This window comes from Brienomyrus brachyistius, chromosome 14, assembly GCF_023856365.1.
Source record: "Brienomyrus brachyistius isolate T26 chromosome 14, BBRACH_0.4, whole genome shotgun sequence".
NCBI lineage: Eukaryota > Metazoa > Chordata > Actinopteri > Osteoglossiformes > Mormyridae > Brienomyrus > Brienomyrus brachyistius.
Window position 1 is genome coordinate 15,075,316 of NC_064546.1, and position 24,805 is coordinate 15,100,120.

At 44.0% G+C, this 24,805-nt stretch overlaps 1 protein-coding gene and 1 long non-coding RNA gene across 15 annotated transcripts in view; one reads left to right on the top strand and one right to left on the bottom strand.

Annotated features, from left to right (window-relative positions):
- LOC125707122 (neurexin-3a) overlaps window positions 1-24,805 on the top strand; it is a 146,796-nt gene that overhangs the window by 117,388 nt on the left and 4,603 nt on the right. For 8 of the 14 annotated variants that reach the window (XM_048974049.1, XM_048974053.1, XM_048974048.1 and 5 more), the window contains 4 exons: window positions 10,299-10,470; window positions 15,976-16,065; window positions 16,941-17,248; window positions 23,075-23,162. In XM_048974049.1, the coding sequence (XP_048830006.1) occupies window positions 10,299-10,470; window positions 15,976-16,065; window positions 16,941-17,248; window positions 23,075-23,162 (658 nt within the window). The remainder of the gene's footprint in view (window positions 1-10,298; window positions 10,471-15,975; window positions 16,066-16,940; window positions 17,249-23,074; window positions 23,163-24,805) is intronic. The other 6 variants (XM_048974061.1, XM_048974056.1, XM_048974052.1 and 3 more) reach the window with 1 other exon arrangement.
- LOC125707128 (uncharacterized) lies at window positions 3,153-23,849 on the bottom strand. The gene is made up of 3 exons (XR_007382190.1): window positions 23,695-23,849; window positions 8,942-9,075; window positions 3,153-3,811 (listed from the first exon to the last, which is right to left on the bottom strand). It is a non-coding gene; the product is annotated as an uncharacterized LOC125707128 (long non-coding RNA).

Consider the following 24,805-nt stretch of genomic DNA (forward strand, 5'->3'; position numbering starts at 1 on the left):
TTCGTAAAACAATCCGACTGCGTTTTTCTCTTTTCAGTTCCATCTATAAGACATAGCTTTTTTTTTTCACAGGGTCTTTCAAAGTTTCAAAGGTTGATGCTCTTAAAAATCAGAATGACCCCCAGCTCCTTTCTGGTGAAGGAGCATTTCTAAAGCTCGGTGGTTAAACACAGGGGTTCTTCTGCTGGCCACCGTGAAGTTTGATTTCCAGGGTGAGTGGACAGGAAGGGTTCTGGGGATAAAAGCCCTGTATGCCAAGTGGTCCACAAGAGCCTATTACAGCTGCAAGGATCCAAGGGAAACTGTTACTGGAGTTGAATATGCCGCCTCTTTGCCTTCCTCCAGTATCAGCCTATTAAATGATGAGGCATTTTGACAGGGCCAATTACAGGAGAGGTGGCCCAGGGGAGCTGTCTGAGGTACCGTTCAGCCATCTCAACCCTCAAGGGGGTCACATCCCTGTCTGGCGCTGCCGAGGTGTAGCTGTCCTCCATCATTCCCCTGCTGTCTGGCTTTACCCTGGACTTTAAGCTATAGAAAAAAATGCCGTAGCCATAGAAGGTAAGGTAATTGGCACAACTTTGTTTGCAAGGAATAAAAGGACCTTGCACTGAGCCATAGTCCCCTTCAATAAGAGGAGCTTTAGGAACACTAGCAAACGTGTTGGACTTGCGTTTTGGGGTATCTCCTGTGCTTCACAAGCTGCCAGTCCTGTGACTGGGGATGGCATTCTCTTTGTAATTAGAGGTCTTGGTGACCTCCTGTGCTAGGGCCTTTCCTCTAATATGGGAGCCACTTGTAGGAGCACTGAGGCTTGCATTTAGTAATCCTGGCAATCTTTGGCAGGAAACATCTGTCGAGTGTAGGTCAAAGGCTTGAAAGATGATATTTGTGAAGGCCAGTGATATTTGACAGCGGGCTTTTATAATTGGGAAGCCTTAGAGTGATACCACAGTACTGACAGAGTAAATGAATGAATCACCATATTGCTGTGACCTGTAGTCAGCAGGGCACTGACACTAAGCCTGTGGCCAGTGGCTCATGCATGTTTTGTCTCCAGGTCGTCATATTGGGAGCTTAGTGCTAGCTAACTTCAGGGCTTGGGTGACTGGCAAAGAGACACCTACAGCTGCTGGGGGCCGGTCGCTTTTGGGTGAGGAGGAGGGGCTGCCTTTGTTATCCCTGTACAGTCGACTCGTCTACATCCATCATGTCTATAGAAGTTTTGGGGCGGGATGGGCCTTTTATCTCTTGGAGGCACCTTGTTAAAAAAAGCACCTTGCAGCTATTCCACCAGTGACTCACTGGGGATCATTCTGATGATAAAACCTGGCCTGAGATTTTTATAGTGGAATGTGGGTAGCCTGTTAATTAAATAAACTAATTGAATTTTATTAATCTATTTCTGTATATGTTATATTAATAGGACATGGAGGAGCAATTTAGTCTTTATGGCCGTATTCAACATGATTGCAACGTGGGGGATTTTCCAAAATTATGTTTTTCCTTTGGTTGGTTCTCAGTGTTGATCTGCAGACCACATAGCACTGAATAAAGGGGACTGTGAGCAGAGAACTTCTCTTATGAGAAAGCAAATACTTTTTGAGGAGACACATTTTCTGTTTGTAATAAGTAAATGGAGGAATGTTGAAATGCAAATCTCTAGCGACTGTTTACTGTGAACAGTAAGGCTTTTCCCCCTGGAGGCAGCAGGAGCCTGTAGACTCCCTGCCTGGGAAATTCACAGTGAGGAAGATGGATCTCAATTCTGAGCGTGCTGAGATGGTGACGGCTGAGCTCTGTGCTGCTGCCAGCCCATGCTAACTGCTGCCCTCCCACCTGGCCCCGAGACGCAAGTGTGTCAGAATCTGCTTCTCTGATTTGCCAATGCAAGGGAGTCTACTATATTTAAAAACTAAAAAAAGAGGCAGTTACAGCCATAGATTACCTCTGAGCAAAGAGGAGTGGCAGCATGTGTCAAGCTGGCCATTGTCTTCAGCAGGAGCCAGAGTTGTGGCAGTGAGGACCATCAGTGTAGTAATCAGAGACTGCAGTGGAGCGACAGAGAGCGAGGAAGCCCACCTCTGTAGAGCCATTCATGTGTGAATGTGACTCGTTCAGAACATTTAGATTGCATCTTACTGGCTGCCGTCCTGGTTCCACACCGTGTATTAAAGCGAGCCGTGGAAGCTGACGCGCTCTCCTGCCACCTTCTATTCATGCCAAAAGGGATTGGGATTCAAAGTCTGCAGGCTTGATTTGAGACATGGAGAAAGGACAACCTGTAGTGTGACGCCACCACACGTGTAAGTGCAGAAGGTGGTGAACAGCACCACTCGGGGGGGGGGGTTCATGGTCGTTTCATCCAATATTATGCTCAGCTATAGGACTTTAGTGAATGGTTAAATAAAAAATTGCACAAAAAGGATGCCACTTGTGGGGCGGCATAGTGGTTAGCACTGTTGCCTCACACCTCTGGGACCCGGGTTCGAGTCTCCGCCTGGGTCACATGTGTGTGAAGTTTGCATGTTCTCCCCATGTCGTCGTGGGGTTCCCTCCGGGTACTCCGGTTTCCCCCCCACAGTCCAAAAACATGCTGAGGCTAACTGGAATTGCCCGTAGGTGTGCGTATGTGAGTGAATGGTGTGTGAATGTGCCCTGTGATGGGCTGGCCCCCCATCCTGGGTTGTTCCTTGCCTCGTGCCCATTGCTTCCGGGATAGGCTCCGGACCCCCCATGACCCAGTAGGATACGCGGTTTGGAAAATGGATGGATGGATGCCACTTGTGAGGCAGGCCTGCATTTAGCCAAAAGTACATGAATCCGAATCCAAAGCAGATAAAAATAAGGTAGTCCCACATCACAGCCAAAGGGCTTGAAAACTGGACCATCTGCAGTTGTTCTAGAGGCAGTTGTGTGCTATGTACCTGACTTAGAGTTGCTTTGATTTTTACATGTGTTTGTTCCACCTTGCGTAAATATGTCATCCATTGTGGTATGAATGCATCTGTTTCACTATGGTTATAGGGTTAGCAAGTTGAATGAAGGCGAGAACCCAATTTTGGGGACTACATCCAGGCTTAAGGGTGAGGGTGATCATCTCCTTCTTGTGATCTGGATGTCATGTTGCCAGAGATGGATTACAGATCGGCTGCTGTGAACAGCTGGAGCAGAAAGACACTATTTCCTTAATAAATTGTTTGCACTAGATGGGTTTGTAAACATACCTCCCAATTATACTCTCAAGATTTGAAAGGTGTAGACTGAATGAGAGGATGATTACTAGTGTAGATGATATTTTAATAAAAACTGTAGTCACAGAGTAATGTGTATTAAATACCTACAAAACAACAGAGAGTAGACTTCAGTATAAAAGTTATTGATGGTTTAATCTGCGCTTGTGAAGATAACAGTCATGCTTGCTTCTTGTGTGACCCCTTAATCTTCCTTGTCTGCTTTCTTTCTTTATTCTGTGTTGTGTGAGGGTCTTTTTTTTCTTTCTTTCATATAATCGATCGTATTTTTTTTTTTTCTGGTAGTTTTTTGTTGTGCTTCCATCCCTGGGCCTGTGAGACAGATGAAACTGCTGGACCCCTCTTGAGACTGTAGGCTGTTTGCCTCAGGCAGCTGATCAGCCTTGATGGCTCTGAACTAGTTCCATCCCTTTGAAATCCCCATAATCCTCTGCTCAGCCACGGTTGTTTTCCCTTCATCTGAAGCTGCTGGGTGCTGTGCCAGGGACAACCTTGAGATGTTTCACTGGGAGCACTGCCTGCACTGAGGTGACCGACACGAATCCCCCTCTGTGGGTCTGTTGAGAGAGAATGTCAGCGTTATTCTCAAACTTCTTCAAAGCAGAGTGCCATTGAGCTGCAGGTTTGGACATTGTTGGTCAGAATGGACCTGGGGCCTTCTGCTCTGGCCACATTAAAGCCCAGTTTGAAGAAGGATGTGTCTCTGCTCCTCATCCTCTAAAGCATTTCAAACATTGACTCTCTACATCCTCTTATGGGTATACTGAGTTATACTGGGTCCAGGGGGGGCATTTAACATGGGCGCCTGATGGGATGAGAGTGAACATGGGGGGGGGGGGGGTAAAGGGGAGAGACAGCTGTTTTGAGGAGAAACAGGTTTCTAAATCTGACATCAGGTCACGAACTGCAAATAGGCTACAGCTGCGGACAGAGTCGGGTATTAGGTTTGGGCGTGTTCACTCTGCCGAGAGTGAGTAGCCTTGTCATCTAGCTTCGACCAGTTCCAGCATAATGCCACAACACGTAACAATGCTGTGAGTGTAGAATTACAGAAGGTACTCAATGAAATTGAGCTCCGTATGAATAACGGTAAGGTTACATGCTGTCTGTCGATTACAATGAATACTTGTAAGGAAATGAGCTGAATTTACACTGTGAAGAATTTGTTTATGTAGCAGGTCCTCTGCTCCTCAGAGACTCTCGCTGCAGCAGGATGCCGTTCCACTTCAGAAAAGTCCACCCCGACGTTTCACTGTTCTAAGTCATATGATGTAAAGTGTACGGAGATACATAATTCAGTAAATACATTGGTGCTTTCATGAACTGAGGGAACAGAGATGACAGGGTGACCTTGGCATGCCTGTCTGAGCAGCACTTTTGGGATGCTGCTCTTGGTACCGCAAGTGTGAACAGTGTGACACAATGGGAGACTGGCGGGAGGGAATTTTACCAGGCAGCTGTCCCATGTCTCTCGGGGGTTTGGCCCACCTTAGAGTCAGATTTCCCAGAGGCTGCGGATGTTTGGTGCCTTCATATCTTACCTGTCTCTAATCACCAGTCACGCCCTCACAGCACAGTAGATCTGGCACTTCTTATGAATGCTGGGGAGGGGTAGTGTGTTTAATATTCAAGCCTCGATCTCGTCCAAATGAATAGCGGAATGGTCGCTATTTTATTCCCTTAATTACTTTGCTTGTATTCACCGGCACATTAAATTAAATATCTGCAGAGAAGATTCCATTTGATGAACAAATTGTTTCAGTTTAATTTGTGCAGTCCCAGGTGGAGCTCTGTGCCTCTGTCTTCTGAACTCCAGACTGTGTTTAGCTTTTCCGCCAGTGAACCGCAGATAACAGTCCTCCTTTATCACAGAAGAGGCTCCATGCATTATCCTTGTGTTGTTTTATCCTCCCTTAAATTAGTGTTAGAATCTCATAATCTAAACAGAGAACTGTTTCAGAATGATGCCATGCTGAAAAAAATTGGGCCACTGATTTAACTGAAAGACTGTTGGTCCCTAAAGACAGGCAGCTGTTGTATCCAGTTGATTGACCGTTGAAATACAACCACGAATAAATAAAAGTATATAAAATTAAAAGCCATCTACTGCCCTGCTGTCTGTCTGCTTGGATAAGAGGAGGCATCTTCTTAATGATGCAGTTGGTCCTGGTCCATTGGGAATTCTGTATTTGATTTGGAGTCAAAAGAATTGCTGGCCACAGTTTGTAATAAGCCTAATCACAGTTTAGGAGGTGGGATTCCTCCATCTAACACAAAATCCTGTCAGTGGTGATTTGCTGTTATGTGAGTATTTTGATCTTTTAAAAGCTGCTGATGTTTTTTTTTTTGTCCCCAAGAGCCCTGTACAGTCGGCCCTCGTTTATCGCGGTTAATCAGTTCCAGACTCTACCGCGATAAGTGAATTTCCGCAAAGCAGGATTCTTTATTTATAAATCGAATATTTTCGTAGTTATATCATAGAAAACCTGTTTACAACCTAAATACGGTTTTTAACATTCTTAGACATGAAATAACATCCTGTAGCGACCATTACTGTTATGATTGGTGAACAAGGAATAAGGAATGGGGAGACGAGGAATCAGGATTGAAGGATTAATTTGGAATGACTCCAAATGCAGGACACAGGAACACGTAACATCAAAACGTCAATGACAGACCTGTGGTTACAGACTCTGACGTGGACGTAAATACACCGCACAAAACATACTGACAGGAAACAGCTGGTAACGATCAGGGCTGCACACGTGCTTAATGAGGGGGCGTGGCACACAAGAGGATCGTACAGGCAAGTCATGACAATTACACTCGTATTACTCTATATGTTAGACAAAATAAGAGAAAATAAGACATATTAGACGTTAAATATATAATTATTATTGTACATTTAATTATAAAAAGCAAAGATGCTTCTGATGCGTAGTGATCATTTTCACTGTCTCGATCAACTTTTTAATTAATATACAAAAAAACTGCGATAGAGTGAAGCCGCAAAAGTCGAAGTGCAAAGTGGTGAGGGGTGACTGTAAATGAAAAGATATTACACACCGCTCCATCATTTGTATTGTGGCTAACAGTACGTGTCTGATATCTAGCAGCAAGTGTCATGATGTTGGAAATATCACATGCGCCTCCATCACATGACAGTGCTTGACATAAATTCTGTCTACCTGTTCATCATTGTTTTTAAATACAATTGCGTAAACATCTGTAAACATAACCTCAGAGTTTACTCTAGGTAAACAATATGACCACATAGCTGTATTTAACATTGAAGTTCTTGGCCAGTGTTTTTATCAGAGATGCTCACAAGTCATTTGTGTCATTTTTTCAAGTCCAACTCAAGTCTCAAGTCTTTGGTCACAAACCCAAGTCAAGTCCTTGCAGCTTGCTACAACAAATAACATCATAAAAATATAAAACTTAATACCCATTTAAAATCATTTCCCAATCAAAATAATATGGACCAGAGTAAACCGCAGAAAAATGAAACCCTGTATGCAGGGGTTACATAGCAAAGCCCTCACCTCTCAAAATATGCTGACACCAATGTTTATGCCTTCATAAGGGTCCAGTGACCAAAATCCATCATCGTTCTTTTTCCACAAAACAAGCTAAATTGGGCAAATACTGCAAAAACTTCTAATGTTTAATTTATTTTAAATTAATTTAATTTAATTTAAGTTATTTTCTTAGTAATTTTAACTGAGGGAGATCAAATAATGGGGGAAAAGCACATCATTGTTCGAGCACTCTCTAGAAATGCAATACTTAGAAAGTGCATGCAAAAATACTGACTACTGCGTTTGCTAGCCACCCAGTACTTTTTGGCATATAGATGACCAAAAAAATAATAATTTCAAGCTACTGCTCATGAGTCCCAAATTTCGAGTCTCAAGTCTTTTGAGAATGAGTTTCAAGTCAAATCTCAGGTCACTGTGTGCCTCACTTAAGTGCAACTTGTTCAAGTTACAAACTCGAGTCCCTATCTCTGGTTTTCGTGACTTTTGACGCCACAACTGATCCCAGTGGGAAATGACTCATTAAAGTCATTGCAGTTTATCTGCCGACACTGATCTGGAGTCAGAGCTCCCGAGTTTATGTATGGATCAGAGGTTAATTTTCACTGGCACTTCTGAACAGTGGACTGCCTATTTAATCCTCTGGAGTCGATGGCACCTTTGATGCCGCGTATCTTTCTCATGTATTCATAACTCGCTGAAATCTTATTGTAAAAACATTTTTAAAAATCCGTAATCTGTCTTCTTTTTAAAACGTCCATTGTCGGAAGTATTAAAGTTTTTAAAATTAGGTTAAATCAGCAAAAAAGTAAACCATGTCACCTTTCGCCGCCCCCCACCTGAAGATCGTTATTCGCATTATAAATAGCCACATTTCCGTGTATTCAAATCGCATTCGCATGGTAATTTGATGAACAATCCAATGGTGAAACACGATCCAGAAACACCCCAACCAGCGCCATAAAGGGGGGGGGGGGTGACCAGGTGTAAATGGCTCATCCTTGTGCATGAAAGCTGCTACATATTCAATGAAAGGAGCCCAGAAATAGTGACATGAGCTAGATTTTTCTTATTTATTTATCCAACTGAATGTTGCAACTACACCATTTAGTCATCTTCATGTAGCCAAGACTTTGATGATCAGATATCTGGGATCAACACAAACTTCCACTATTGCTTGGTATGTACTTTTATAATGTTTCTGCAAGTGTTCCAAACTGCATTTTGCAATGTCTATACTTTGATGTCAAATTACAAACTTCACATAAATCTGACATATTTACAAAGTACACTAAGATTAAGATGAGTTTAATGCCAAAATCAATGTATAAGAAATAATTTATTTGCCATCAATTAAATTTATGATATTGAATGAAATATGTGACCACGCCCAGTCAGTGAAAATGTGTTCCCTACCCTTAGACCTCAGAGGGTTTAGGCAGCTCAGCTACCTAAATTAAGCAGAAAGCACCATCTTATTCTGAGTGCAACAAATGCCACAGTTAATCAGCATGCTCACCAGGGCCTGGCCTGCTGGCTCTCATAAAGGCCTTCAGTTGGTCATTCTCACAGCTCACTCAACATATTCTACAGATATTTTAATAAAAGCTTAATGCCGTGACATCCCCCATGATTTACATTTTAGAAATTTACAAATATTTCCACCTCTGTTCTGTTCACCAAAAATCAATTAACAAACTGTTTCTGTTCTTACCATTGCAGTGAAATGTCTCAAACTGTGTAAGGTGCAGTTAAAACTGGCTGTGTATCCAGTGTATTAAATATTATGCTTTTTTATGCTGTATGCCGAAAGGTTTCATTCATCTGTGTCACTGTAAAGGCATCAGATTTATAAAATTTATATAAAGTGCCTTGTAATTTTCTTATTTTTTTCTTCACACCTTCCAACTTAGGCCTGTTGGTGACTGATGTATCACGGTTGTGTAACGTAGCATGTTTGAATTTATTGTATGAATGGTTTGCCAAGCACAATGACATAGTCTGCCTGCCTCCTGGCGGCCCTCAGAAAGAGGCCTTATCCCTCAGAATTGGGCCTCATTTACAGGCTGTCGACATCTAACTGGCATAAGCAACGTTGGTCTGTTTCTACGACAAGTCTTCCAAATGAACTTGAGACCAGTGCCTTACCCACATCGGCGCTGAAAGATTTGCAGCATGGTGATGTGTAACTTTCATGGGGCACATTTACGACCCACTGCTGCCCGTGGCTGCAGGACGTGATGTGCAACATGGGGGCCATTAGCCAGGTGGTGTCCGAATGGCTGAAAGGCAGGAAAGAAGGTGGGACATAACAAAATCTCCAGACCAGCCATCACAGACAAGTTCAAGTACACTTGAAAGGAAGCACAGATTTTAAGAGGGCAGTTTGAGTTACCAGCCTTTTATGAAAAAAGAAATCTATAAAACTCTGTGAACACATCCTTTCTGGTGCCACTGACTCACTGATTCACATCCCGATGGGATACACTGTTTTATCACTCCACAGACACCTCCATATCACTTAACATGAGTGAAGAAGAAATGCTTTGTTGGAAACCTTTCTCAAGACCTAGACTACTGGAAGAATAATGATGAGGTGCCATCATTTTGTGTCCTTCTGTCTTCTACAAACACAACTTTAGTACCCAGTCCAAACCGAATGCAGTGAATGACAATGATGTCTGTCTTTTGTGACTGAGAAAATTTAAAAGTCGTACTGCACAGATGTTCTTGATTTTTAACAGGTGTCCAATCCATTTTTTTTCAGTGCATGTTTTTTTTTTGTTTAGTATAATATTTCTCTTTTGAAACAATCTTCCACGATGGGTTGTACAGTATAAAGGAGTCTGAAATACAACCAAGAAAGTCAATGGAAAATTTTGAAACATAATGAATTTTAGCCTCGGTTGAGCTGCATTAGCTGTGGAGAACACCTAGTCTGTATCACTGTGTATCATTTTACATAACATCTGGTCTTCTTGCTGCAGTTCAGCGTTAAATTTGACCTTATAATAAATTACCAGTTACCTCCCGCCTTGTGTGGTGAGGGGCATTTCTAAGCGGTGTACTTTTTGGAAGGTCAAATCCACAGCCAAGTGGTTGATTGTGAAGTAAATAATTGAAATGAAAATTTCCTAAATGAATGTTTTGATTGGCTATGTCTTTTGCGTTCTCTGTGAATACGTGGGGGCGGACCATTAATTTTCCTTATCGCTGCTGTTTTCTTTAGTGCCATTGATCAGGCTTGCATTTTCTGCCTCATTTAGATCAATGAGGCAAGTTATTTGATACAAAAGGCAAGTGATAAGTGATGAGCAATTTTAATTAAGCAAACGAGTTTGTCACAGGTCTCAGGGGAGCACATGAGGGTCCTCTAGGGGGAACAAAGGCGAGGGTCAGAAGTGTCATGAGGCTGCAACCTGTGTGACCTTGAAATCCAGACACATGCGGCTGAAGTGTTTGTAGGGTATGGCTGCTGGAAGTTAACCTGTTTCTACCTTCTCAGGAGCAAGGCAAAATTGGCGTCACCTTCAACATTGGGATCATCGACATTAGCGTGAAGGAAACTGGCGTTCCGGTGAACGATGGAAAGTACCATGTGGTGCGCTTCACCAGGAATGGGGGCAACGCCACTTTGCAGGTGGACAACTGGGCCATCAATGAGCACTTCCCAACAGGTGAGCCGTCACATGCTAGCCATTTCAGCAAAATGTTGTCAGTCTGGCCTGCTGCACAATATATGCTGCTAATCCACCATCAGAACCGAAACAAATACCCATCTGAAAAGTTTAATCTCACCACTCTGTTTCAGTCAAGAAATGACCATAGGTATTAATTAGCAGAAGAAGCTTTCTTTCTAATTTTCGGATCACTCATACAGGCCGATGAGGTATCAGATGGCTGTTATGGCTCTTTCTGGCTGAGCAAGGACTCTCCTCATCAGTGTGCTGGGTCCTTAAGCCTAGTTCATACTTTATGCCATCATGGACTCTTGTGTGTATTTATCCGTGCATGAGAACACTGATGATATTCCACCAGACCAGATGTTGTCTTATTGGGCTGAATGAAGCTTTGGTCTTTTTGCTCTTTCAATGATGCTAATGTATATATATGCAGGTACTTCCGTACCTTGTCACATTGCTGATCACCGAAGGTGTCCATAATACAAGAACTCTTCTTCTACTCTTTCTTTATTGAACTCTGCTCTGTGAAAGTCAGTAATGCCACCTACTGGAAACACCTCGACATGCACTGTCTATTTCCTTGCGCATGCAAAGTCGACACTCACTGACACACGAAAAGCCTGCTAGACCCAAAATCTTGGCTGCATGCAAACAATCCGTGTGGACACCCATCATGGCGAAATATACATCAGTTGCACACTGTGCAGATCGTAACGGCACATGTAAAACTGAAATATGAATTGGAATTCAGGGATCCGATCTCCTCACTTAATGTGCTCATTTATACTGTGAGGAGTCTGTTTTTGGTCAATAACCAGCCCTTGTTTCATGTTCTCTGACATGAAGAGAGGTGCAGAATGTAGATGAAGACATTGCAAATGGGCCCCTGTGATTAACACCTCGTATGAAACTTCCCTGACTGTTCCTGAAAGCCTTGAATGTGACCCTGTTTCTAACATAACATTGTGCAGAGAGTAAGTTCTCTGTGCTTTAGTTATAGAAGTGTAACTGTAGACACAGTAATCTGACTTTAAATTGTAGTTCGTGGTTATTCGCATATGTCAGGGCTGTTTCACATGCTGCCTATCAGGCTGCTTGCACATCAGTCACCAGCTGTACTGCAGTCTCACGTGTCACTGCAAAGTTATGAAAGGCCTCAGAGTGCAAGCCTGTGGGCCATGGGGAAATGCCTGAAAGCTCAGGGATGGCGTGTGGTGCAACATAAACACTTTGCTGTTAAGCCGTGCATATGTCTGTTTGACGATTACGTGTTTATCTCTAAAAAGAAGGTGCATGTCTTTCAGGGTCAATCAGTGAGATCGTACAGCTTGTGAGGTTTCACGGTGAATAGTGCCACTTTGATGCTTCTGAAAGTGTATGAATCGGGAAGTGCGTGAGTCAGGAACTGCTGCTGCCTAAGAAGAGCCATAAACAAGCTTGGATGCAACACTCCTTCCTGAAGTGTCTCTCCAGAACCACTGGAAGCGCCGCCTGGTCCTTCAGATGACACTACCTTGACCCTCTGTTAGAGGCATAGGGAAAGCTTCACGAGTTCTCCTGTCTTTTAGTGCTACAGGGGCTGCTAACAGGTACATGACCAGTTATTTATAATCAGTGGAATGAGACATCCAGCAGAGTATGTGACTTGATGGAAGCCTTGTTTGACCTCTCAAAGCATCATGTGAACAAATCTACTGACCTTGGAGAGTGGTAAACGAGGCGCAGCGATGTCCCTCGATACACCACGTCTCTAGCATCGTTTTAGCAGCGTCAAACATCTGTGCCCCGTTTCTGGTTCGTTAGCATGTCTATATCAGTGTCCCCCTGCCAGCCTGGCCTATTGGGAAACATTTGAGTCTCAACTCTTTAGGTGTCTGTGGATTGCAAGGGTGGCTCAGCGGAGCACTGCGGCTTTCAGCATGCAAGCCTTGTATGCTGACCCAGCCCATTTCCCTTGCAATAATGCAGCATCAACTCTTTTAATATACAGCCTGTCATACAAGAATAGCAATGAATTTGTATTCTATTTCCGTGATCCTTGCAGGTGGATTTCTGGAAATTAGTAGATACAGGAGCTTGTGAAATATATACATTCAAATTGTGAGAGCTGTATTCACACCGGATGGTGAATTTATTCGATACATACGTCAAGAAGATTGTCATCTCCATTTAATGCTGTTCCCACCCCCCCAATGCAGTTGAGTTCAGATGCACTCTGACTCATTGGGTTATCATCCTTGTGCCACAGCCAGGATGAAGAAAAATCAGCTCTCCCCCTACAGGAGTACGATGCCGCTCCTGGCATCCTGTTTAAACGTTTGACATGAGGTATAACAGCTGGAGGGGAAATGGGGGCCATCCTTGCCAAGATACCTGTTAAATGTGTGCCATAATTGAGTGTCGTTGAAAAATGGCAGTCGGCATAATTGCCAGTTTCCAATTAACAGTAGCTCAGGCTTTCAAATGAAGTGCAAATGAATCCCGGAGTCAGGCAGTGTGCAATCAGCCAGGCTCACTCCAAAATCACATGGGAACATATGGGAGCGTGCAGATGTTCCCCCTCTTTGTGAAGGCAGTATATGAAGATGATTCTGGAAATGCCTCTGAAATGGGGGTGCGAGTAGGAGTTGTCCTCCCAGAGGAAGGGCAAAAACACCAATGTGGACACAAAGGCGGAAAACTGACCGGAGCCCACTGTAGCTTTGTATTGTTTGACTTGGACTTTGCAAAAGATCTCAAACCCTAGCAACACTGGCAGTGGAGATGTGGCCATCCACATGTCATGTTTGATGGATATACTGTAAGTGATGTTCCCTGTTTGGTGCACAAGTCAGACTATGAGTCTCATCTTGATTTTGTGAAGTCCATCATCTTCAGCCCCATCCGTGCTGCTGAGGGCTTTGATCAGTCAGCCCTAAAAGACGCCTACGGTCATTTGAAGGAGAAACACGTGTACATCATGCTGAGCATCTCCTCTCATTGGACTTATTTGTCTCTTTGCCCCAGACTCTGTACCTCACCCTGCCTTTGTTTTTCCCCACCTTGTATTATATGAAGAAGCCTGGGGAATTTTTAAATGTCTTTGCACAATCCTGGGAATACCTTGTTTGCATGGAAATTTGGAACCATCCTATAGACACAACATCCCTTGAACGCCACACATAAATTAGAGACAATCTCTAGACTGGCACCTCATGGAAATGAAAGGAAATAACACACTCAAGATTTCTCAGCTATTTCCCTGGTATTTAAATATTTTGATAATGCACAAACATCTCCCTGCTTGGCATAGCACAGAGATGCTGTCTACCCGCTCAAGTTTGCAGCAGCCGGCACTTACAAGCGCTGAGATGCGCCTGCCGTTATTCCCAGCGGAGTGTCACTAAGGTAACCAGCCTGCTGTGAGTGATGGGGCCCAATATCATTCAGCTTCAGAGATGCTGAAGTCTCCCCAGATCTGTTGCCAGGTTCCTCTATCATGCTGTGGTCTGGGGTGCAGTATGACTGTATGGTTTGATTTGATTGGTCTCTCCCAAATAAGGTCTCCTCATCCTGTACAAAGCTGAGAATATGTACTTTTAGACGGGCTTTGTGGCAGCACAAGTCATGAATAGCAGAGTGTTTTTCACGATCGGGTCTCGGCAAGGGTTCTGGGCAGCCCTGCCTGTCAGATGGTACAATTTGCATGCCAAGCAGATGTCTCTGTTTAGACAGGGACTGCTGATCCAGGCGGATGTGTCCATCTAAATGAGGGATAGTCAGTAAATTGGGACTGTATATATGGAAAAGGGTAATAAAGCAGACGTGTCTGTTTATATGGGAAGCGGTAATCAAACCGCATCACTCTCAGATGATTAACAGTAATCGAAGGAATGACGTTCATCACAGAAACAAATGGCTCAGTGCCAATTATTTGGGAAGTATAAACCATATCAAGAGTGTGGAGCAAAAGCTATATGGCCGAAGGACATCCGGCACATATAGTTGCCACTGATTGAATTTCAGTAGTGAGATGGCTTCCTCGTGAAACCTGAGCAAACAAAAAGAGTCGGAAATGTGACGGAAGACCCCAGCCTGTTGTGGTAACGCATACACCTGTTCCATGTGTGCCTACAGGCTCTTGATGTGTGGTAAAGGGCGGTCGGTTAACCCCCACCATTTCATAGCAATCAAACACAAAATATGTCTGCAAAAAATGCAGCCTTGAATATGTAGACATATGTAAACTGCATGAAAAGCAGCCAGCTTTGTTTATAGACCTGCTATGTGTCTGTACTTCAGAATTTGCCTCCACACGACCACACAAGATCCATCCCTCAGCAGCAAAACATCTGCCCTACGCACCGATCGCATCTCCCTGCATAAGCGACAGCTCGCATGAAGATAACATTTTAATACCAGGTGTGATGAAGACGGCATCCACCTGTCAGTCTGCTTCTTCCAATGGCGAAACATAGGTGATTGTAGCCTGTAGTCATGGCTTTGCTCTTTTATGCCAACTCTCTAGCAGACTGTCAGTGGTTTGAAAATGGCGTAACCCGACAGCGCAAAAACCTCCTGCAAACAAAACCCCCCAGGCATCTGCCCGGCCCCTAGGTGCCCCTAGGTCTCCTAGCAGGGTCGGCACTCCCAGCACAATCACATCACCATATGTCCCTTTTGAAACCAAATCAAATCTGCACCTTTCATCTGACCTAGCTGTATTCCCCAGACGGCAAACACATATAGGTTCAGGATCAATCCACCATTACAGACACGTCTTGTTAGCAAAAGTATTTAACAGACCTTTTTCATACTTTGCAGGCACATTGTATGAGTGAAGATCTGGATCTAGTCAAATTCTTAGACAAATCACACAAAAACAGAAGCAGGGCCTCACAGTGGCAGTAAAGAAAGTGCAGCCACTGGCACGATCTCATTAGCACGTTATTTCTAAAAGTATTTGTCATATCTTTCTCAACAGGAACTTTGTATAGGACAAGGTCTGGAACTGATTTCATTCTGAGACAAAACGTACCAGAATTGTTGCAGTGTGACTTGTGGTGGCACATGAAAGGACAGACACAGACCTGGTGAACCTAATTACACTGAAACGAGACACGCAAAGTTGAACTTTTAATATTGTTTTTTTTTTTTGGGAGAAGTAGGGAGAGTGTTTAGGGGGGCTATAGATTGTAGAGGCTGGGGAGGAGTGTGGGACGAGTAGGGATTAGATTGGGGGGGGTGCCGGGTCCATCTGGGGAATATGTTCTTGTCGTTCAAACAGCATCTAGTTCTGTCTGTGAAACAGCAATGCGGAAGTATAAGTACGACTGACAAGATAGCAATTTACATAATAAACTGAGCTCAATACATTAAGGATTTCTGGAAATGTGCTGTGGTAATGTTGAGACGTCAGTGGTCTTATACAGTATATGGTTCTAACCTGAACTAAAACATGGTTAAGCATCTGTTCACATAAAATTTGCTGGAGTTAACTTTTTCAAACTGTTTTTAAAGGCAACAGTGATATTGAGCGTCTTCAGATGGCAAATAAGAAAATCCCATTCAAATATACCCGGCCAGTTGAAGAATGGCTACAGGACAAAGGTAACCTTCAATTTCAGAGCCGTTTTTTTCTTTCTGTTGCTTTCGACTAAGGTGTATGAGTCAGTAAGCGAAAAAAATGTTCCTTTACATATAAGTGAATGTGTTCATTTCTGCTCTGACTGGTATTGTGACTGTCATTCCTTATCACACTCAGAACCATGGCATGACAAATTGATCCTTAACCTCAGTCGAAGGGACTCTAAAGATACACCATTCTACCTATTCCTTCACACCAACACATGCCACATTCTTGTCTTATGGATTAACCCATACTCTCTATCTATAAAATTGTGCATAAACTTGAAATGGAGTAAGTCCAGGAATCCCGACCAGAAAGTATAGAACACTGGAGCATTTCGGTCGGTACCACAAAAGTACCAAAGTTCAGTACTCAGGCCTAGTCCTGCTACTTTCAGCCTGCAAGAGGGGCTACAGTACCTTGACTTAAAAGAGTACATTAATTAGTGCTTAGTGACAAACTTTCAAGTCCGTTTAACGATCCATACAACACTGAATGTATGCCAAGTGCCCTTAGTGATGCTAAACGCATGAATGTTTGTGCCATTTTCACATCATGCCAGTAGGAGTTGTCCTCCCTGGGGAAGCTGTCTTGACACATAAAAAGTAGTGTGTGAAAGCATGTGAGATGCTGTATTTAAGCACCGCTGTGTTGGACTGTGCACTGTGGTCTGTGCTATAATCAAAAGACCATGTTTCCTTTCAGAGCCGTACTGTAGGTAGTCATCTTTTCTCGCTTTTGATGCTTCAGAACACGCCATAAAGTGATATTCCATTTACTTGCCATCTTTAATGGGGGAGAGGCCACAGCACTGTCTGAATCTCTGTCCAAAGCTGTCACTTGCTTTTCCCTGCAGGCCGCCAGTTAACAATCTTCAACACCCAGGCCACTATCACTGTAGGAGGAAGCGACCGCGGGAGGCCGTTTCAAGGTCAACTGTCTGGTCTCTACTACAACGGGTTGAAGGTGCTGACCATGGCAGCAGAAGGCAACCCCAACATCCGGACCAATGGCAGCGTGCGCCTAGTGGGCGAGGTGCCCTCGGTGCCAGGCTCGGGCACAACCACCTCTATTCCACACGAGATGTCCACTACCTTCATCGAGACCACCACCACCATGTCCACCACCACCACACGCAAGCACAGGTCCTCCCCCACCATCCAGGTACGCAAAGTTCACTAAAGATTCCTGATGTGAATAGCTGGGGGGGTCAGGTCCAGGCAAAGCTACAGAGCTGCGTTTAAAGTGCTCGGGTAGCACATATTTGCATTCCCATTTGTTTAAGGTCAGACTCTTTCCTACAGCACAAAGGGCGCGTCGATCCCATTTAAGATTTAGCTCACCCAAGTCGCTCAATTCTTGTGCTTTGTTGAGCTTTCCATGTGACACATGCTGGATGTCATCTTATTGACTGTTTTGTGCACATTGACTGTTTTTTGTGCCCCAGTAGTAACAGTACTGAAGTTGTGTCTCTAGTCTAAGGGTCCTAGGGACCTGCTTGACACCAAGAAAACTTATGCAGAACTCCACGATGGTCAGAAACCTGAGGGCAGGACATTACAGAAGAAGTGGACTCAATTGTCTCGAAATAACAAGCCCGTCTGTAACCTGAGATTTACCTTAACGGTCACTTAGTCCACTGGGTTTAGTCATCTGTCTCAGAATTGAAAGGGAGAGGAAGTTGGAAGGTGACTCTCAGGGGTTTTCCTAGAAGGCCAGGATAAGGAGAATGGCTCCTGGTGAGAAGACATCATTAAACTGAAAGGCAGAACAGCAGATGGGAGGGGGTGGGGCTGAGCTTGTGTCTCTGCTTGGTTGGTTCCATATGACATTACTCACATTTGGGGATGAGTTTGTCAGTACATTGTTTGCTTGGTTTGGTTATTCTGTGGTTGGACCTCTAGCTTGTAGCTCTTCAATTAAGAAAGGTGGTTTTGGACATATCACTTGTCTCTCAAGTGGCACAGGTCATCCCAAGTGGGGGGGGGCAGACTGTCTGACACAGGGATGTATTCTTTTGGCACAAACTGGAAACCTTCCCTTCAATGATGAAAGATGAATGCTTTCATCAACCTCTGGGAGTCGAAGTATATCTGTAATGTCACAAACATTCTGAAAGGATATGTTCTCTGGGAATCCCCATACAATCACTGGAGTACAGTGAAAAAGACACTCTCAGTGATGACCTAATAGGTCAGGACTGTCCTTTGGTTGAGATGCACATGAACCAAGCATCTTGAGATGATCTACAGTATAAGGAACCAGAGTCTCTTGGGTTTTTTTGCACATGCAAGCGGTATGTTCCTGGGGCTCTGCATGCATATCGCTGACTTGGTGGGGACAGCTAGAGAAGATTTGTTTTCTAAAGGTTTAATGTCACGTGACTCACGTCTGGGATGAGCAAAAACAAGGCAGAGATAAATGTGCTGGCCTAAGTCTCCAAACTGCCATCACTGATGCCACAAGTCCTAAGGTGAGTAACTCTGAGATATCACAACAAACATACTTTATTGGATACAAAGGATGTACTGGCAACAAGATCACTAACAATGTCCCTATAATCACTGTAGACCTTGCCTGAAATCAGTATGATAAAGAGAAATGTAACCATGTTTGAATGTTTTCTGATAGTAATACACAGCAGTGACCACCACTTTAGTTTAGTTTAGGCTGGCTTACATCCTGGAGGCAAAATGAAGTATCATACCTCATCAGGTCCCGACAAGGAGCCAAGTAGTCATCACCACTGGATCACAACGGACGTCATGTAAATGATGGTGCGATGTGCTGTGCAGTATCTCTGAATAAACCATTGATGTGTGCATCTCTATACAGCCCTACAGCCCCATTCGGTTCTATTTTTGGCATTGGCCAGAATTCCACGTCTATCAGAATCGCCACGTGAGACGACAAACGACACACTATCATCTGTGGTTTCCCTTTGAATATCGTGCTTGTTTGTTCTTTTTCCTACAGATCAGATGGCACCTTTCGAGCAAACCCTGTTTTGAGTATGACTGATACATCTACTCAGTCCATGTCACACTGATGTGGCATCCAGGAAAGCTCTGTCTTACTCTCTACTCCATCTTTACTTACTGCCTCACGATAGTCAGCACAGTGTTTACTGTTCTCTCTATAATCCCTCACATTCGAATGTTTATCTGTGCTACTCTTGTTATGAGTTTGTTTTTTTTATTTCTTCAAAGTACAATCCAGCTGCCAATGAAGGAACTGTAAGCCTCACCTATTGGTTGCGGCTTTTGAGTACTTTTCATGTAACTTCTGCCAAAACTGTTGAATTGCCAGAATGATTTTCATTTCTGGTGCAAAAGTTTATAGGCATGAGATACAACTTGTTTAAACATGTTAGTTGGCGGTGCTTTATGTTGGTTGGTTGTGTTTTAGTCGTTGGATCAGTTAGACAAACTGGGTCTTGGTGGTCTCTTGGGGAAGAGAATGTGCAGTCAGCAGGGTTCCGTGGTAGCTGCTTCAGGCTAATGCATACGCATTCATTTTTTGTTATCTCAGGATGTCAGAAAAAGCCTGAGCCTCACAGTATTTTGTGAACTTTTATTTGTGAACAGTAGGAAGTTTTGATTTTGACAAGACATTTCTGTCTCGGCACCCACATTTAGGGCTGACTCTGCAAAAGTTGAGCCAACACAAGTAGCAGGAGCTGACAGGGAGACGTCATAGGTGATGGTACCTGAGGGTAGTTGTACTCGTTTGAGTTTTTTTTTTTTTAGCAGTGATCGTGGGTTCTGGTTCTAGATTAGTCATCAACATATGAATTAAAAAAAATGATTAGCCACCAATATGAAATGGCTGATTTTCAGTCTTAATTATTCGACTGGTGGCCTTTAATTTGGCGAAATACCAGTTTTGATTATGGTAGTGGTCATGCTGTTGGGGGAATGTCTCAGCATGGGAGGTGTCACTTGTTCTGTGTAGCTCTTATGTGGTGTGTTGTTAGGGTGTTGGTGTGTTGTGTAGGGATTCTCTTTTTATTGAAGTGGTTGGCCAGACTTCAGGGAAGAGTGTCCTGCATATGTACTAAGGGCAGGGGACAACTGAGGAAGTGTATGCAGATTTGGTATGACACCCAAAACTAACATATTACCTAGACCCAGTAGCCACCACACAGTGCACCAGCACAACATCACCAGCTCCAAGTCCACAATTAAACTTACACTGCTGAACGCCAAAAATCATCAGACATAGACAGGAACTTACAGCTAGACAAGCATCCCCAAGGCACCCAGGTCTTCAAGAGCCCAAACTACACAGAGGCCGCCAAGACCACACAAGGCACCACCCTTGATCAAGGCAACTATACAGCCATCACCTGCTGACCAACCCTAATGTCCTGCAAAAATCACCACATACAATAGTTACTTTGCTGACTGTGCCTACACACATGTACCTAAACAAAGACCAGCACAGAGAGGTCAAACTCCACATCAATACACCTTCAATCACAAAATACCTTCCACCTCTCACACCATCATACTCTTCCTTACACACAGCCATACCTCTCACATACTGATATTCTTACACAAAGGCATACCCCTCGGACACCGTATTAAATTTTCCATCACACACTGCCAAACTGTATTACATGCACCATCAACCTCTCCTTCACGCAATGTCACGCTTGTCACAGTTATCACACACAGACATACTCTCTTAGACAGCCACATTACAGCATGCCTGACAAGTATGACTGTGTCACGGACACTGTAACAGACTGTCTGACAAGTATGACAGGTTTTAGCCTACGTGGCCCTCGCTATACTTTCCGCTGTCATCTTCTGGGAACTGGAACTGCAATATTTTTTTTACACTGCCTCATTTACCAGACACAGTTTCTTAGGAAAACTCACCAAAACATGCCAAAATACAGACAGAGATTCACAAAAGCCGATCCTAAATCAAGCACCAACCCTTAATCTGGCTGCAACCTTCTTTATCTTACTTTTCCCCTTGCCTGATCCAAACATAGGAGACATCTAGAGGGCCTGTACTGTAGCAAAAATGCCCACACGTACACTTACCAACTTATCTACATGACATTCCCATCGCTTCCTCTATTACAATTTTGGATCAAGAGATATTCACTGGGGCGGCATGGTGGTGCAGTGGTTAGCACTGTTGCCTCACACCTCTGGGACCCGGGTTCGAGTCTCCACCTGGGTCACATGTGTGGAGTTTGCATGTTCTCCCCATGTCGTCGTGGGGTTTCCTCCGGTTTCCCCCCACAGTCCAAAAACATGCTGTGGCTGATTTAACTTGCTAAATTGTCCATAGGAGTTGGTGTGCGAGTGTGCCCTGCAATGGGCTGGCCCCCCATGTTCCCTGCCTCATGCCCTGCAGTAGGTGCCTCGTGCCCCCCAGTAGGATAAGCGGTTTGGAAAATGGATGTATGGATGGTCATCACTATCGAAGTATAGTGCTTTTTGCCATGTGACATGTAGGGGACTGGAACGTTTCTTTTATTCATAATGGGCAAATGCATTTTCTAAGCTGGAAAACCTTGGGAGTTTGTTACAGCCATACTTGCCAAGTCATCACTGTGGGCTGTTTGCCACAAGGACGATGGTCTAACTGGTCCGTCTTCCTAGAGGCACGCTGAAACGGGATCATTTATCTTGATGGTCACAAGAGGAAAGCGGGCCAGCTAATATAGGACAGCGATACATGGCAGGTTTCAATTATAGATTCCCATCTCCAGGCTCGGCACAGTGGAGAGGAAACCGTGGGGATGGATAAGGGGTGAGCAAACTGAAAAGCAAAGCAAATTACGACTCATGGGATGGGGCAGATGACAGGTAGACAGCACCTTCCTTTGAAGCATGGTCACAGTAACTATACACTTAAACCCATCCTCCCTTTTGACATTACTGTAGGTTGAGGGTGACCAGAGTCTGACATCCTAACCACATTCTCATACTCGTGCCCAAGGTGGACCAGTGTGAAAAGCCTTCAGGAAGGAGAATGCAAAAGCAGAAAGTGGTTCTTCTCATTGTGCTGTCTGTACCTCATCATAATGAGATAAACTACTTCCGTCAAGCAGAAGGTATTACAGTATCCGGTCCTGAACCAGCAAGCTAAGGGACAGCTATTTCCATCAGGCCATCAGACTACTGAACACTGACCACTATTACTTCATAGACACATCATTGACATTTTTTCGACACTTCGACACTTTATGCTCTCCATACCGCACATAATTGCCTTTTTTTCGGACCATTCTCTGTAAACCCTAGAGATGGTTGTGCGTGACAATCCCAGAAGATCAGCAGTTTCTGCAATACTCAGACCAGCCTGTCTGGCACCAACAACCATGCCACGTTCAAAGTCACTTAAATCACCTTTCTTCCCCATTCTGAAGCTCAGTTTGAACTGCAGCAGTTCATCATGACCATGTCAACATGCCTAAATGCATTGAGTTGCCACCATGTGATTGGCTGATCAGTAATTTGTGTCAACGAGCAGTTAGACACGTGTGCCTAATAAAGTGGCCAGTGTGTGTGTGTGTGTGTGTGTGTGTGTGTGTATATATATTTATATATATATATATATATATATATATACACACACACGCACACACACACGTACACACACATATATTTTGTATTCATATTCATTCATGTGCATATTTATTTTATATATATATATTTTGTATTTGTATATTTTGTACACCACTACTGCTTGTGAAGCTGGCACACAAGAATTTCACTCACATGTACTGTACCAGTGTACCAGTGATGTGATGTGACAATAAAAGTGATTGATTGATTGATTTATTGATTGTTGACGTAAATGTGAGTCTTTTGGCTCTCTCCCCTCTCCGTGTTCCACAGCACCAGGCCTGGCTCCACACTTATCTTCACCCTCCTCCCTCTATGAGGTCAAACAATAATGACCAAAAGAGGTGTTACCCCAGGGCTCGTCTCTAGGATCAAACATTTCCTCTCTTTCTGTCAGACATCAGATGACATTGTATCATCAGCCGAGTGCTCCAGCGATGACGAAGACCTGGAGGAGTGCGACTCGGGAAACGCAGGTGGGCTAGGTCAGTTTCCCGTCCGTTTCACCTACCACAAAGGAACCGCGCCGACGGCATCGGCCCTCATGGAAAGAGTGTAACCGACTCACCCACCGACTGAATCTCAAAACTAAAATACAAAATTAATGAACAGACATGACATTGGGTTTCGAGGCAGTCTAAACAATGAGCTACACTCAACCATGGGGTGTTGAAGCGGTCAACACGGTCGCGGACCGATACCGATTTTGTCTTCTCTGCACCTTTTAGCCACAAGAGCTAAATCGGCGTCGCCGCATGCTGTGTTCTCCGCACGGATGCTACAAAATGTATCGCGCTGCTCGGACTATGACGCGATACATTTTGACACGACAGATATCGTATTTTCCCTTCCCCTTTTTACAAAGCGCTTCCGGCACAATGACACACAGGGTAACGGCACTTCTCAAACTCCATTTTCCTCCCCCTATGTTTAACTTCGGCTTGTAAACAAACATCTTAATAGAGAACAGATGTCATCGAATTTCTGTGTATGGTGTCTCCCCTTTTCATTCCTTACCTTTTTTCCCTTTCGAGAGAAACTTTCCTCTCGCTGTTGGTCCAGTTATGTTCCACGCAAAATATGAAAAGGAAAGAAGAAAAATCGAGGTTTAGTGTATTGTCACCCCGTAAACTGCTTTTGAGAGGACTTGGGTACAGCTAACAGAAAGTACAGGGATGTGGGGGGGGGGGGGGGCGGCTTCAATTTCAACAGCAGAGATGAACAAGTGAACCCAGCCAAAAACCAAAAAGGAGCCTCATCCCGCCTGGGTCTCGCTTGTACTGTATGTGCTTTGGCCTTGCAAATGCAAACGGCTCAAAAAGTCAATGCAGTCTCACCAGCAGCCCCAGGCTCAGCCCAAGTACTCTCAAAAAAAAAAAGACCGTACCCTTTTGTAGCCCTCAAGTTTCTGTATATATATATGTTATATATATACAGAGACATTTGGGATCGATCGATCATCCGAGTGGTCGCATTTACACAGAAATTCACACCGCCACATTCTAACCCCACGCCATTTGACGGTGAAGGCTACATGATTTTGTTTCTATGTCTGTCTGCACAAAACACGCATGCCTGTCTCTCGTTTCCCTTTGGTTTATTTTAGTCCTCCTTTTAACACTCTTCACGTCTCGCCTCATTTTGCACCGCATGAATTTCTGGTGGCTGAAAACATTCTGCGCCTCCGCCTTTTCTTTAATAGTCTCCGTGCCGTGAATGTTTCCAATTTGATAAGCAAAGGCAACAAAATCTTTTCTTGCCATCAAACCCTTTCTGATCACTCCTATTCCAACGTAAGAAAGTTGTGTTAAAGAATGATTTTGAATCTTGCCCCCACCTCAAAACATTTAATGCAGATGGCATAAAAAGAATTTTCGTGCCACACAATGTTCTGCTTCCCTCACCATTCGTTTGTCATTGCACAATCCAGCAGAAGCCAATTAACCCCTCTGGTGCATGTGCTGAGCCTGGCACCACAGAAATGTCTGTCCATCACAGAGTCTTAGTCTGTTTGTTACTTGTTGGATCTCCTGCCTCCCTCCCTTCACCAGCCACGATGGAATTCCAGGGGATGGCCAGTGCTAGCACCAGAGTGTATGTGGTATCCTCACCCTTTTATCAATTAAAA